Source organism: Cebus imitator, unplaced genomic scaffold, assembly GCF_001604975.1.
Source record: "Cebus imitator isolate Cc_AM_T3 unplaced genomic scaffold, Cebus_imitator-1.0 Scaffold326, whole genome shotgun sequence".
Classification (NCBI taxonomy): domain Eukaryota; kingdom Metazoa; phylum Chordata; class Mammalia; order Primates; family Cebidae; genus Cebus; species Cebus imitator.
The window spans coordinates 1,002,526-1,016,320 of record NW_016107641.1 but is presented as its reverse complement, the minus strand read 5'-3'; the positions used below and the strand labels follow the sequence as shown (position 1 = coordinate 1,016,320).

General features: G+C 44.2%; 1 protein-coding gene across 13 annotated transcripts in view; it reads left to right on the top strand.

Annotated features, from left to right (window-relative positions):
* Window positions 1–13,795, top strand: part of ARHGAP22 (Rho GTPase activating protein 22) — a 217,522-nt gene that overhangs the window by 172,248 nt on the left and 31,479 nt on the right. For 7 of the 13 annotated variants that reach the window (XM_037729972.1, XM_017504662.2, XM_017504663.1 and 4 more), the window contains one exon: window positions 11,368–11,544. The exons of 2 other annotated variants lie outside the window; for them this stretch is intronic. In XM_037729972.1, the coding sequence (XP_037585900.1) occupies window positions 11,368–11,544 (177 nt within the window). The remainder of the gene's footprint in view (window positions 1–11,367; window positions 11,545–13,795) is intronic. 4 more of the 13 variants (XR_005196352.1, XM_037729973.1, XM_017504664.2 and 1 more) reach the window with 1 other exon arrangement.

Sequence of the window (13,795 nt, the reverse complement as noted above, 5' to 3'; positions counted from 1 at the left end):
AGGAGTTTGAGACCATCCTGGCCAATGGTGAAACCCCATCTCTACTAAAAATACAAAATTTAGCCAGGAGTGGCGGTGGGCATCTATAATGTCAGCTATTTGGGAGGAAGGAGAATCACTTGAACCCAGGAGGCGGAGGTTGCAGTGAGCTGAGATCGTGCCACCGCACTCCAGTCTGGGCAAGAAGAGTAAAACTCCATCTCAAAAAAAAAAAAAAAAGAATAATTTATTTTTTATATATACTAAACATAAATACAGCTGCTCCTTTTTACTTTTTTAATGTAGCTGCTAACACATTTAAAGTTGCACGTGTAGCTTGCATTGTATCTCCTTTGGATCACACTGCTCTAGATGGCTGCATCTAGACACAGGGCCTTCACCCCTGACACCCAGCTGCTAGGGCCCTCCGAGGGGCTCCTATGCTCTAGGCAGGCAGGAGAGTGACAGTGGGCCCTGTGACAAATCACACATTGCTGCTGCCACTTTTAAATGGCGATTTAAAAAATTATTTTTCAATAAACCTTGGTAGAGAAGCGTTAAGTCGGATTTATAATTTGATCAGTTCCATCAGAATGACAACTTTTTCACCTGAACATCATGGAATAAGTCCTAGTGGTTACAGCTTACAAAAAGTCTTCACATGTCTCAGTTATTCTTTTTTCTTTTTCTTATGAAAATGTTTATATGGAAAAGTTGAAAGCCAGTTCTTGTCCTGGGACTCCTGCATTTTGGAGCATCCTCCTTTTCTCCAAAGCCCCTTGCTTGGGTGGAAAGAGGGTCTCAAAAGGAGATCCTTAAGTTCAGGAGCTCAGAGGGGAGAAAGCTGGGCCAGCATCAAAAAGGGCTGGTCACCTGGGGCTGGTGCCCTTGAACAAGCCACAGGCAGAAGCAGTGAAAAAAGTGGGGTTGGTATAGGAGCCAGGCTTCCTGGGGTCGTAGTTCACTGGTACATACACACACAGCTCATAGTTAGAGCTTGGGCTGTTTCTAAACATTTCTGAGCTCAGTTTTTTTCTCTCTAAAATGGAAATAGTGATTCCATTTCCTCAATATCCCACAAATGTTTACACTTCTCACACTCATCAGTCTGTGTCATGCCCGCCTGTGCAAGGGCTTCACTAACCTCCCATTCATCTCAGGCTCAGCGCATGTCCTCTCCATGCCAGGCTCTGCTGGCTGTGCCACAGTTGCCTATAAAACAGACAGAGTCAGGATGGGCCAACTAGAAACAGTATGAATAAGCATATCATGTAAACACATAAAATACATACATAGTGTATTGATTGCAATCAGTGCTATGGGAAAATTCAGGCCAGGAAGGAGCATGGGGTCTGCTGGGTGATGCATGGTGAGGCTTCAATAGGGTGGTCAGGAGAGATTCCCCAAGGAGGTAACATCTGAGGAAAGACCTGAAGGGGGCCAGTGTCTGGAAAGACAGCTTTCCAGGCCACAGCAGGAGCAAGGGAACAGCGGGTGCAAAGACCATGAAGCAGGCAAGTGCCAGGTGTGCTACAGGACTGGCAAAAGCAAAGGAGAGAGGAGCCAGAGATGACATCACGGGAGTAGGGGTGAGGGGCCTTGAGGCTCACTGTGAGGCCTTTGCCAAGATGGGCCTGCTGGGGGATGTTGAGCAGGATTTGGGTAACTGGTTCAGGCCTCGACTAGGTCTCTGTGGCTGCTTGACTGAGAATAGACTGTTGGGGCAAGGGAAGGAGCCTGGAGACTGTGCAGCACTCTAGATTAGGAGTGGTGGTAGCCCAGACCAGGTGAGCAGTGAGAAGTGATCAGATTGCAGATATGTTCTGAAAGAGAAGCTAATAGAGTTTGCGGAGAGGAATGGATAGGAGAGGTGAGAGAGAGTGGAGCAAGGATGTGTCCAGTTTCAACTTGAGTCACCAGAAGATGGAGTTGCCCTCACCCAAGAAGGTAGGGTATAGGCAGGTGGGAGATGGGCTTCCTGCAGGTCTAGAGGGCAGGGGAGCAGTGAATCTGGATGTCATCAGCATGAGGACAGCATTTGAAGTCCGAGAACGGACGGGCCCACCAGGGAGACTGGGGTCAGTGTAAAGGTGAGGGAGAGGAAGAGTCCAGGGGGCTCCCAACTTCCTGTTGTGGCCACCGAAGTGGGAACATAAGGAGGAGCTAGTTTGAGAGAGGAGGCACTTACAATTTTTGGACATGCCACTTTGTGCCTGTGGGATGTCACAGGACAATAGAATTGTAAGTCATTTAGACTCATAGGCAATAGAGATCTGGCTGTTCTGTATCAGTGTTTCTCAGCCCGGGCATTTGGCCCCCAAGGGACATTTGGCAATGTGTGGAGACATCGGTGACTGTCACACCCTCAGAGGGAGGGAGTGGGCGGAGGCCAGGAATGCTGCTGCCATCCTGCCATGCACAGGACAGGCCCCCACACCCCATGAAAAATAAACTCATCCAACATGGCAGTAGTGCTGAGGCTAAGAAGGCCCCCTCTATCCTATATTTAATTATGATAATAAAAGGGAACACTTAGAGAGTGCTTGCTAGCTCCCAGGGGCCTAGCTAAGAAGCTGTCCCATTTTATTCTCCTGATGAGGTAGGTGACTTCAGTTTCATCCTGCTACGGGTGCGTGAGTCTGACAGTTGGAGAAGTTAAGTCCTGTAGTCCACATGAGGGATGCTGAGGTTTGACCCACAAAGGTTGGACCCTAAGCACTGTTTAAGAGAGCCTCAGAAGTCTGCCATGTGTAATGGGATGGAGTGGAAACACAGTGGTCACACAGCCAGTTAAAAAAGAGGAAAAACCAGGAACTGTGATAGTAGACCCTCATCTTTCATAATGAATTTCTTCCTGAAATATTTACTGGTGTAATTCTTATTCATTTAAGTAAAGCTAATACTAATGTTTCGTAGGTTACAGAGAGGAAGATCAGCATAAACCATGGAACGCTGTGGAAAGTCCCTGAATTTGTTGTAATCCCCCATTTCATCTTCCTTGCACTCCCCTTCCTTGCCATAAGAGAGATTTTATATTGAAAAAACAGAATGAGTTTATGGGCGAACAAACCTAGGTTTGAATCTCAGCACCTCCACTTGCTTGTTCTTGACAACAGTGCTTAACTTTCTGAGCCTCGGTTTTTCCACCTGTCAAATGGGTCATCAATGCTCCTTCCTAGGGTGTTTATGAGGACTGCCTGGGACTGTGCCTGCTAAGCGCCTTGCAGGGTATTTCATATAGAGTAGGCCCTTAGGCATGGTAATAGGTCTTTCACTTCTGGGCAGGATAAAGTAACAGGGACCTATCTACCCTCCCACCTGAAACGGCCAACAACAAAGAAAAGGACAAAATATTTGAAATAATGCTTTCAAGATATTGGATGTTAATAAAGGGCTATGTCCCCCCAAAATGGGAAACAGGGTGATTTCCTACATGTGTCCCAGCTGACTGCCTGGAGAAAGTTTGCAGGCTGTATGCTGGAAGGAAAGACCGAGGTGGGGCCCGTTGGACCCCATGAGTTGAAGAGACAGAGCTAAGAGTCCAGGAGACCAAAACATCTAGAGTCTGCAGGGTAGCTGCTGAGGAGGAAAGAGTTGCACAGAGAGAAAACTGTCTTGAGAATTGAGCTGTGCACTCATCACCACATGCACATGAGGAAAACTACTCCAGATCAGGCAAAGAACCACCGGAAAGGATTGGAGGCAACGGTGCCCACCCTAACACCAGGCAAAGAATGGCACCTGTTCCCGCCTGCAAGACATAAAACCTAATGGCTTATGGGGCATAGGACAGAATACACAGAAGGGTTTCCCTCAGTAATGGGGAATAATTTGCTCTTTACTGAGCATTTTGGATCTACCCAAGAAACCTTAGAGACAAAATCTATAAGGCTCAAACTCTTTCCAAGAATCTAAGTTCATACCAGAAAAAGGCTGAAGGATATTTACAGAAATACAGGAATGTTCATCACTCAGCCATTTAAAAATCATGGTATTGGGCACGGTGGCTCATGCCTGTAATCCCAGCACTTTGGGAGGTTGAGGCAGGTGGATGACAAGGTCAAGACATTGAGACCATCCTGGCCAACACGGTAAAACCTCGTCTTTACTAAAAATACAAAATTTAGCTGGGCATGGTGGTGCGTGCCTGTAGTCCCAGCTACTTGGGAAGCTGAGACAGGAGAATCGCTTGAGAGAGACGTGGAGGTTGCAGTGAGCCTAGATTGCACTACTGCACTTCAGCCTGGCAACAGAGTGAGACTCCATCTCAAAAAAAATAAAAATAAAAATAAATCACAATGTCACTGGGCCTACCAGGGAGACTGGAGCCAGTGTAAGGTGAGGGAGAGGAAGGGGAGGAGCTAGTTTAATAGAGGAGGCACTTATAATTTTTGGACATGCCACTTTGTGCCTGTAGGATGTCACAGGATAATAGAATTGCAACTAATTCGAAATATCAGGAGTGCAAAGAAGCAGGAAAATGTAGCCCATAATGAGGAGAAAAATAAAAAGCCATCGAGACAAACCCAGAAATGACACAGATTTTAGAATTAGTAAAGACATTGAAACTGTTTTTATCACCGTATTCTATATGATCGAAAAGTAGACACATGAAAGTTATTTTTTAAAAAAGACCTAAATTAAACTTGTAGAGATCAAACCTATTATGTGTGAGATGAAAACTAATGCTGGGTTGAGTTAGTGGCAGATTAGACACATTAACATGAAAAGCTTTGTGAAGGCATAGCAATAGAAACTGGCTGTATTAGCTTTCTATTGCTGTTGTGACATGTTGTTTATTATTTATTTATTTATTTTGACAGGATCTTGCTCTGTGGCCCAGGCTAGAGTGCAGTGCATGATTACAGCTCACTGCAGATTGGAATTCCTGGGATCAGACTCCTTAGTAGCTAGAACCACAGGCTTGGTTATGCCACGCCTGACTCATTTTTTAAAATTATTTTTCATGGAGTTGGAGTCTTGCCATGTTACTCAGCCTGGTCTTGAACTGGGGCTCAAGCAACCCTCCCACCTCCGCCTCCCAAAGTGCTGGGATTACAGGTGTGAGCCACTGTGCCTGGTGCCTGGCCTGTGACACATTACCACAAACTTCGTGGCTTAAACAATACACATTTACCTTATGGTTCTTTATGTCAGAAGTCTGATACAGGTTTCACTGAGCTTAAATCAAGGTGTCAGTAGGCCTGAATTCCTTTCTGGAGGTTCTGAGGGCAAGTCCATTTTTCTTGAGCTTTCCAGTTGCTAGAGGTTGCCTGCATTCCTCAGCTCCTGGCTCCCTTCCTCCACCTTCAAGACCAAAAATGACGGATGAGGTTCTTCTCACATTTTATCACTCCTGCTATAGTCACATCTCTCTCTTACTCTCCTCTTCTGTCTTCCCCTCCACTTTTAAACACCCTTATGATTACCTTGGGCCCACTTGGATAATCTAGGATAATCTTCCTAGTTTAAAGCCAGCTGATTAGCAACTTTAATTCCACCTGCAACTTTAATTCTTTGCTGTGTAACTTAACCTAGTCACAGGTTGCAGGGACAGGGATGTGGATGTCTTTGGGGGTCTGTTATTCTGCTACCACACTATCCAAAAACACATGTGCACACACACACACACACACAGAGAGAGAGAGAGAGAGAGAGAGAGAGGGAGAGAGAGAGAGAAATAACGAAAACAGAGTATCAGTGACCTGTGGGGTAACCTCAAGTTGTGTAATATACATGTAACTGGAATCTCAAGCAGGACCAGGGGATGAAAACACATATTTGAAGTACCAATGGCTAAAATATTCCAAACGTTATGAAAACTATAAGCTCACAAATCTAAGAAGTTCAGAAGTTCAATGAGTTCCAAGTATAGAAAACCTGAAGAAAATTGCACTGAAGCACGTCATAATCGAATTATCCAAAACTAGTGAAACAGTTAAAAAGGCACAAAGCATCAAAAAATGAGTATGACAGCAGAATTCTCATGAGAATGCAAGTGGAACAACATCTTAAAAGCAGTGAAAGAAACATTCCAACCTTGAAGACTTTATCCAGTGAAAATATCTTTCAAAAATGAAGATGAATTAATGACTCCCACACTCAAAAGCTGAAAGAATTTATCACCAATAGCTGCATACTCCCAGAAATGTTAGAGGAAGACTTCCAGATAGCAGCAAATAATACCGTATGGGAATCTGGATCTGCACAATAGAATGAAAAGCACTGTGGCAACTGTATGGGTAAATATATGTTTTCTCTTGTAATTCAAATATTTTCAAAAGATATTAACTGTTAAAATAAAAATAACATAGGAGGCCAGGGTGGGCGGATCACCTGAGGTCAGGAGTTTGAAACCAGCCTGGCCAACATGGCGCAACCCCATCTCTACTAAAAATACAAAAATTAGCCTGGTGTGGTGGCACATGCCTATAATCCCAGCTACTCAGGAGGCTGAGATAGGAGAATTGCTTGAACCCAAGAGGCAGAGGAGGTTGCAGTGAGCTAAGATTGTACCACTCCACTCCAGCCTGATGACAGAGCAATACCAGTAAAAGGTAAGACAACCATGGCAAAAAGGTCAGGAAAGAAGACATGGAAGTATAATCCTTATGAGATTATTTGTAAGATAGATCTTACAAATCTTTATACTATACATGAAGGGGTATCACTTAATATAGGCTGTGATAAGTTAAAGATATATACCATAAACTCTAAAGCAATTTCTGTAGTATGAAGAGAGAGAGAGAGAGAGAGAGGGAGAGAGAGATTTTTACTAATAAGCCACAAAGGAGACAGAATGAAATCATTAAAAACAAAAAACAAAATCTCCATCCAAAAGAAGACAAGAAAAGAGAAAAAGGACAGATGGGACAGATAGAAAACAGAAGCCAGACTTAAACCTAAGCCTCCCAATAATCATATTATAAATAAAGCTTATCAGATTGGATAAAAAAGCAGGACCCAACTCTATGCCTGAGAAAAAATGCATTTAAAATGTAAAGACACAAATAAGTTAAAAGGATGGGAAAAGATAACGCCATTCTGACACCAATCAAAAGAAAACTGGATGGCTATGTTTATATCAAGGATTTCAGACCAGAGCAACAAAATATGAGTAGGGATAAAGAAGGTCATCTCATAATGATAAAGAAGTCATTTCATCAAGCGAACATAACAGTCCTAAATATTTATGCTCCTAATAACAGCTTCAAACTACCTGAAGCAAAAACTGATAGAAATTCAAGGAGAAAATAGATAAACCTAAAATTATAATTGGAAATTTGAATAGCTGATGGACCGAATAGATGGAAAATCAGCATGGATATTGAAGATTTGAACAAAACTTTCAACTAGACCAAATTGACATTTATAGAACACTCTACTCAACCACAGCAGAATAATTTTTCTCAGTGCACACAGAACACTTAGCAAGATATTTCATATTCTGGTACAGTCCCCTCAAATTTGGAAACTAACACACTTCTAAATAACCCACAAATTAAAGAAGAAATCCAAAGGAAAAGTACAAGGTATTTTGAACTGAATTAAAATGAAAACACAGCATATCAAAATTTTGGAGCTGCCTCTAAAGTAGTAATCCAGGGGACAATTATAGCATTGAAGTCTGTAAGAAACTAGAAAAACACCAAACTAAACCCAAGGTAAGCATAAGAATAAAAATAAAGATCAGAGTGGAAATCAATGAAGTATGACCTCAATTGGTAACCTACAACCTGCGGGCTGGCTGCTTGTTTTTGTAAATAAAATTTACACAAATACAACTATGACTTTCATTCACACATTGTCTTTGGCTGCATTTGTACCACAGTGGCAGAGTGGAGTAGTGACAGAGACTATACGGCCTAAAAACCTAAAATATTTGCCATCTCGTCCTTTAAAAACAAGTTTGCTAACCGCAAAAACAACAAAGTCAGTGAAGCAAAAGGCTGATTTGTTGAGATCAATAAAATGGGTAAGCCTCTATCAAGGCTGATTGAAGGAGGAAAGAAAAAAGAAATTACCAATGTCAGGGTGAGGGAGGTTAACATCACTACAGCTTCTTCAGCTAGTAAAAGGATAATAAGGGAACGTTATGGACGACTATATCAATTAATTCAATAACTTAGATGAAACTGGCAAATTCTTTGAAAGACACAAACCAGAAAAGTGTACTCAGGAAGAGATAGATGTATATATTAAAGAAATTATATTTGTTATTACAAACCTTTCCACAAAGTAAACTCAAGGCCTAGATGGCTGCATTGGTGGATTATATCAAATAGTTAATGAAAAAATAACAGCATTTCTCTACAAATGTCTAGGTTTGAAAACGAGGGAATATTTAATAGCTTATTCTATGAAGCCAGCATTACCTTGATACCAAAATCAGACTGAGACATTTTAAGTGAAGGAAACTTCAAGCCAATATCCCTCATGAAAATACATAAAATATTCTTAACAAAATTTCAGCAAATCAAAGCAACAATATATAAAAGGGATAATATATCATTACCAAGTAGGATTTCTCCCAGGAATGCAAGATTGGTTTAGCATTTGAAAGTTTATTAGTGTAATTTATCAATTAGTACACTAAAAAGTTACATCGTTATTACAATAGATGCAGAACAGACATTTGACAAAATCTAACATCCATTCCCGATAAAAATGTGGCTCAGCAGCCAATGGATTTTCAACACAGGTGTCAACATCATACATTGGGGAAAGGACACCCTCTTCAATAAGTGGTGCTGGAAAAACTGGATATCCATATGCAGAAGACTGACACTAGATCCCATTTCTCACCATGTGCAGAAATCAACCCAAATGGATTAAAGACTTACACATAAAACATGAAAGTATGAAACTACTGGAAGAAAACATAGAGGGAAGGACTCCCGGATGTCAGTCTAGTCAAAGACTTTATGGCTAAGCCTCTTCTTCTGGTATGGTCTAGATACAATACCAGAAGCACACTCAATAAAAGAAAAAATGATTAATTGGACTTTGCAAAATTAAAAACTTCTGCTCTTGGAAATACACTGTTAATGGAATGAAAAAACAGAGAAACATGGACTGGGAGAAATATTTGCAAAGCATGTATCTGGTAAAGACCTTATGTCCAGAATATGTCAAGAACTCTCAACACCAATAATGGAAAATCATTAACCTATTTTAAAAATGGGCAAAATATTTGAACAGATATTTCACCAAAGACAACACACAGATAGCAACTAAATACATAAAAAGATGTCCAACATCATCAGTCATTTGCGAAATACAGATTCAAATACCTGCACACCTATTCGGATAGCTAAAAGTAAAAAGACTGAGCATAGCAAGTGTTGGTGAGGATGTGGGAATGGCCATATACGGCTGGTGGAAAAGTAAAATGGAGCAGTCACTTTGCAAAACAGTATGTGGCCATTTCCTTAAAAGTTATACATACATAAAAATGTACATAAATAAACATACATAAATACATAAAAAGTTAGGCTGAGAGCACCTTGAGAAAGTACCCAGGACAGGGGCACAGCTGGGCCTGGGGTTATCTGCCAGCCTCTGAGCAGGGCAGATCCAAGTTTTGTGGGGCCTGAAGCTTATATGACTTGGACGGCCCTCTGCAGGGAAAATAATTTTCAAATGAGAAATTCAAGATTAGGTACAAAAGTGAATATTTAGGACAAACCAAGTAACCACAAATTCCTGGAGCCGTTGATCTCCAGGTTCCTTTCTTCCAAGTCATCTTGAGACATTTCTCTAGGAATGCTCACATAAAATAGCTTCCTGGTGGCATCTGACTTCCACTCCTTATCCTGGACACTCAGCCGTTCCAGCCTTCATAGCCCAAATGCTGTGCAGCACTGCTGTCGCCACGGCAGAGCTGCCTTCAGGTGGCAGCCTCAGTAGGTGGCAGTGCCCATACCCTTGTGAGTGACCACAGCAGCCAACTGAGCAGCCTCTGGGGTTGGGCTGTGCTGTCTCAGCCTCCAGCTCCCTTCCTCCCCAGCTCCACAGCTCTGCTGCCCAGTGGCTGCCTGAGCCCCAGCAGCTTGCCTGCATACTGAAGGGCTCCAGAAGGCATCGCAGAGCCCTGGCTGCTCATTGCCGCCCTCCTGAGCATTGGGCCCCATGGCCTCTCCCTCTGTCTCCCCCCAGGCCTGGCTGTGGTGCCCTCAGCGGGGTCACATTCCTGCCCTGTGCCTCATTCCTCAAAACAGTCCGCTTGGTTTCACCACTTCTTAGGAAGAGATGGCAGGAGGGAATGTGGGATGGTTGAGAGCCTAGAGCTAGGACTTGAATCTCTCTCTGGCTGTGCCACTCATTCACTGTGTGCGTTCAACAGGCTACTTAACTCCTCTGTGCTTCCGTTTCCTCATCTGTAAAATGTGGTTGGAACTAATACCTTCCTCACGGAGTCACTGTGGAGGTTAGAGAACCCCAGGAGGGCAGGTGTGTGGCAGCTGTGCTCATCAGAAGGGTCCCAGGCACCTACCGTGTGCTCAGTAAGCACTGTTCCTGTCTGCTCTCCATCCCTGGGCTGCAGGCTCCAGCAAGGAATGGCCTGGGCCCACCTGCTCCCTGGGAACACAGGTCTCTGGATCTCACACCCTACAAGCAGATAGCCTTCGGATGTCAGAGTAGGGTGTATAAAGACAAACTCATTCTTGAAAACCCTTAAATTACCTGTAAAGTCCAGTATAAATAGTTTTATGTATTTCCCAAAGATCAATTCACTTACACATGAAAATTTGAGAACCATAGAGGAGAAACCATCTGAGTTTTCCGAACCTTCTGCCTTTAGGTACCGATCCACTGTCTAGCTGTGAGATGGGTGTGGTGGAGAATTCCGGGGCGCCGTGTTCCATCCTTGTTTAACATGCAGCCTCTGTGACCTTAATACATACAGAGACTCTTGTCTTCAGGATGGGGAGGGGAGGCCCTAACATCCAAGCCAAAGTTAAAAGCACATAGTGATGTTGAACTGTGGTCTTCAAGTGGGCAAAATTGATTTGAAGATTTGAAACAAAGCATAAAGTGAGGCCACTCTGGGGCACTGAACTTCTCTGAGCTGACCTAACATCAGCATCCTTTTTTTTTCTAACAGTGTCCTGAGTGCTTTAAATTATTTCTGTTTTGGCATGGGCAAATAACAAAGTAACACTAAGGGAGAAAAGAGAAAATGAGAAAGGGCTCCAAGGAAAGAGGTGTGAGGTGTGAAAGGGATGAGATGTGAGAGAGAAGCAAAGCTCAGCTGCTGCTGGAAGGACTTGGAGAGCATCCCACAAGGAGTGAAGCTGACCAGTGCTGGGATGGAGAGTGCCCTGCAGGCAGGGACCTGGCATTGCACAGGGACCCCGCATAAGCCTGTGTCTCCCTGTCTTGCAGGTGGTGCCGGGGAGCAGGAGAAGGTGCCGGCCAACCCCGAGGCGCTCCTGCTCATGGCCAGCTCCCAGCGTGACATGGAGGACTGGGTGCAGGCCATCCGCCGGGTCATCTGTGCCCCTCTGGGCAGAGGTACTGCCCGTAGATCGCATGCCCACCCTCTAGAACCCTTGCCTCCAGGTAATCATGCCTCCCCTGTCCTGAGCCCCAAACACCCCATGCACTGGGGACTTGCTGGCTGCATCCTGTGCTTCTCACAGACACCTGGCCCTTCCGCTGCCAGCCCTTGGGAGTCCCCAACAGCTGCAGTGTATTTACTTCCTCCTTTATTGAAAACCATGTATTAGACGTCTAAATGTACTGGGTTTGATTCCAGGGGTGAGGAATTCATGAGGATAGGCTATGCCCCCACCCTTCCTCATTTCCATTCTCTGTGGGAGGGATGGTAGAATGGACTTGTGTCTCATGGTATCCAGGGATGAAACCTGCCACAAAGCCAGTGAAGCTCAGGGAGAAGACGGAGGGAATGTGGTTAGGTGGAGTGGCCCAGCAGGCTTAATGCAGTAGCAGGGAGCCAGGGGCATGCTGGGGAAGAGCATTCCAGCAGAGGCACAGAAGTGTGCAAAGGGCCCGAGGTAGGGACAAGCTATAGGAACACGAGGCATGTCAGGAAGACTGGGGCTCCGAGGGAGTGAAGACCAGGAGAGTGGGAGGGCCTGGGGTGAGAGTGATCACCAGGGCCTTGGAGTCCTGGTAGGGAGTTTTGATTTTGTTCTAATTACAGTGGGATACCAGGAGGGCTCAGAGTACAGGAGACACACAGGACCTGACTTAGATTTATGAAAAGGGCCCCCTGGCCACCACATGAGGAGACCATAGAGATACAGGAGTGGACACAGCAGGCCAGGATAGTCCATGGGGTGGGCGTGCAGCCGATGGTGCTAAGTGGTCAGCTGCAGGTATATCCTGAAGGTGAAGCTGCCAAGTTTTGCCTGTGGTCTGGACATGGGGTATGAGAGAAATGAAAGGTGACTCCCAGCCATGCAATCGCTATCTCTAGGTTTGTGTTCATATGAAGTAGTCATGAAAAGAGCTTTCATAATGGGATCACCGTGGCATGGGGGCCAGGGCCACCAACTCCCTGCTGAAAGTGGAGACTGGGAGTTTGAAAGCTGGCCGGGCTCTGACTACACAAGCCATGGACGTCCTCTCTGTTCCTGTGGTGTTTGATTAGCACACAGTCTGGGCAGGGACAGACCCTGACCTTTTGGGGCTCAGAGCCCATCTCCAGATTTCACAAGCCCCATAGGCTGAGAGCCTTCCTTTGCTCCTCTCTTCACCCACGATCCTCTCGCACGCCTGGCTATGGTCTGCCTGACCACCTTTCATTGAATCATAAATCCCTTACAAGCAAGAGTCAATATAATGTTGAGAGTGAAAGTTGTTCTCTCGGACTTCATGAATGATATCACACTGTCAGCCTTGGTCCCCTTGGTCCCTGAAGGTTGCAGCACATTTGACCTATGGCTGGAGTTTAATGGCCTGGAAAGGCCTGAACCCACCCAGGGATTTCTGCAGCCTTGCAAGAGCATCTTTTGGTGCAAGGTTGCTGAAAGAGAACCACTGGAACAGAATAGAGCCCAGAAGCAGAATCCTAAGTAGTTGGACTTTGATGTATGACAGGTGGTATTTTGAGCACCAGAGAAAGAACATTATCATAATCTTAGGGTAGAGAAGGATTTTTTTAATGCATTACAAAAAAACCCACTAATTTATTATGAAATTGTCTATAAGTTATATTTTATAAAATAAAAAGCATCTGTTTTTAAAAGGTAGATTAAGAGAATGAAAAGATAAGGTGTAGATTGGGTGAAGGTGTTTGTAACACATATGATCATCAAATGACTCACTCCCCAAACTCCTACAAATCAATGAGGCAAAAACAGACAAGGCAGAAGAAGCACAGACAAGAGATTTGGACAGGCATTTCCTAAAAGAAGAAATCCTCATGACTGGTGAACAGAGGCTCCTGCGTACAACCTCATCAGTAATCAGGGAACTGCAAATTAAATCACAATGGGATACTTGTATGCACCCACCAGAATGACTAAATGAAAAACAGTTTCAAGTGGCGATGAGGATAGAAAGCTATAGAAACTTGCACATATTGCTGGGGAAATCATCAATGTCTGCTGAAGTTGATGCTGTGCACACCCGTGTCCCAGCAATTCTATATGAAGCATGTCCCACATAGAAATGTGTGCACAGGTACGCCAGGAGACTGGGTACATGGGATGTTCATGACAGCCTTATTGATGATAGCCTTACAGTAACCCAAGTGCCCAGCAGCAATGCAATGGATAACTCAGTCTTACAGTGGGAAAACTCTACAACAGTGAGAATGAACCCATTACAGTGCCACCTAAAAACA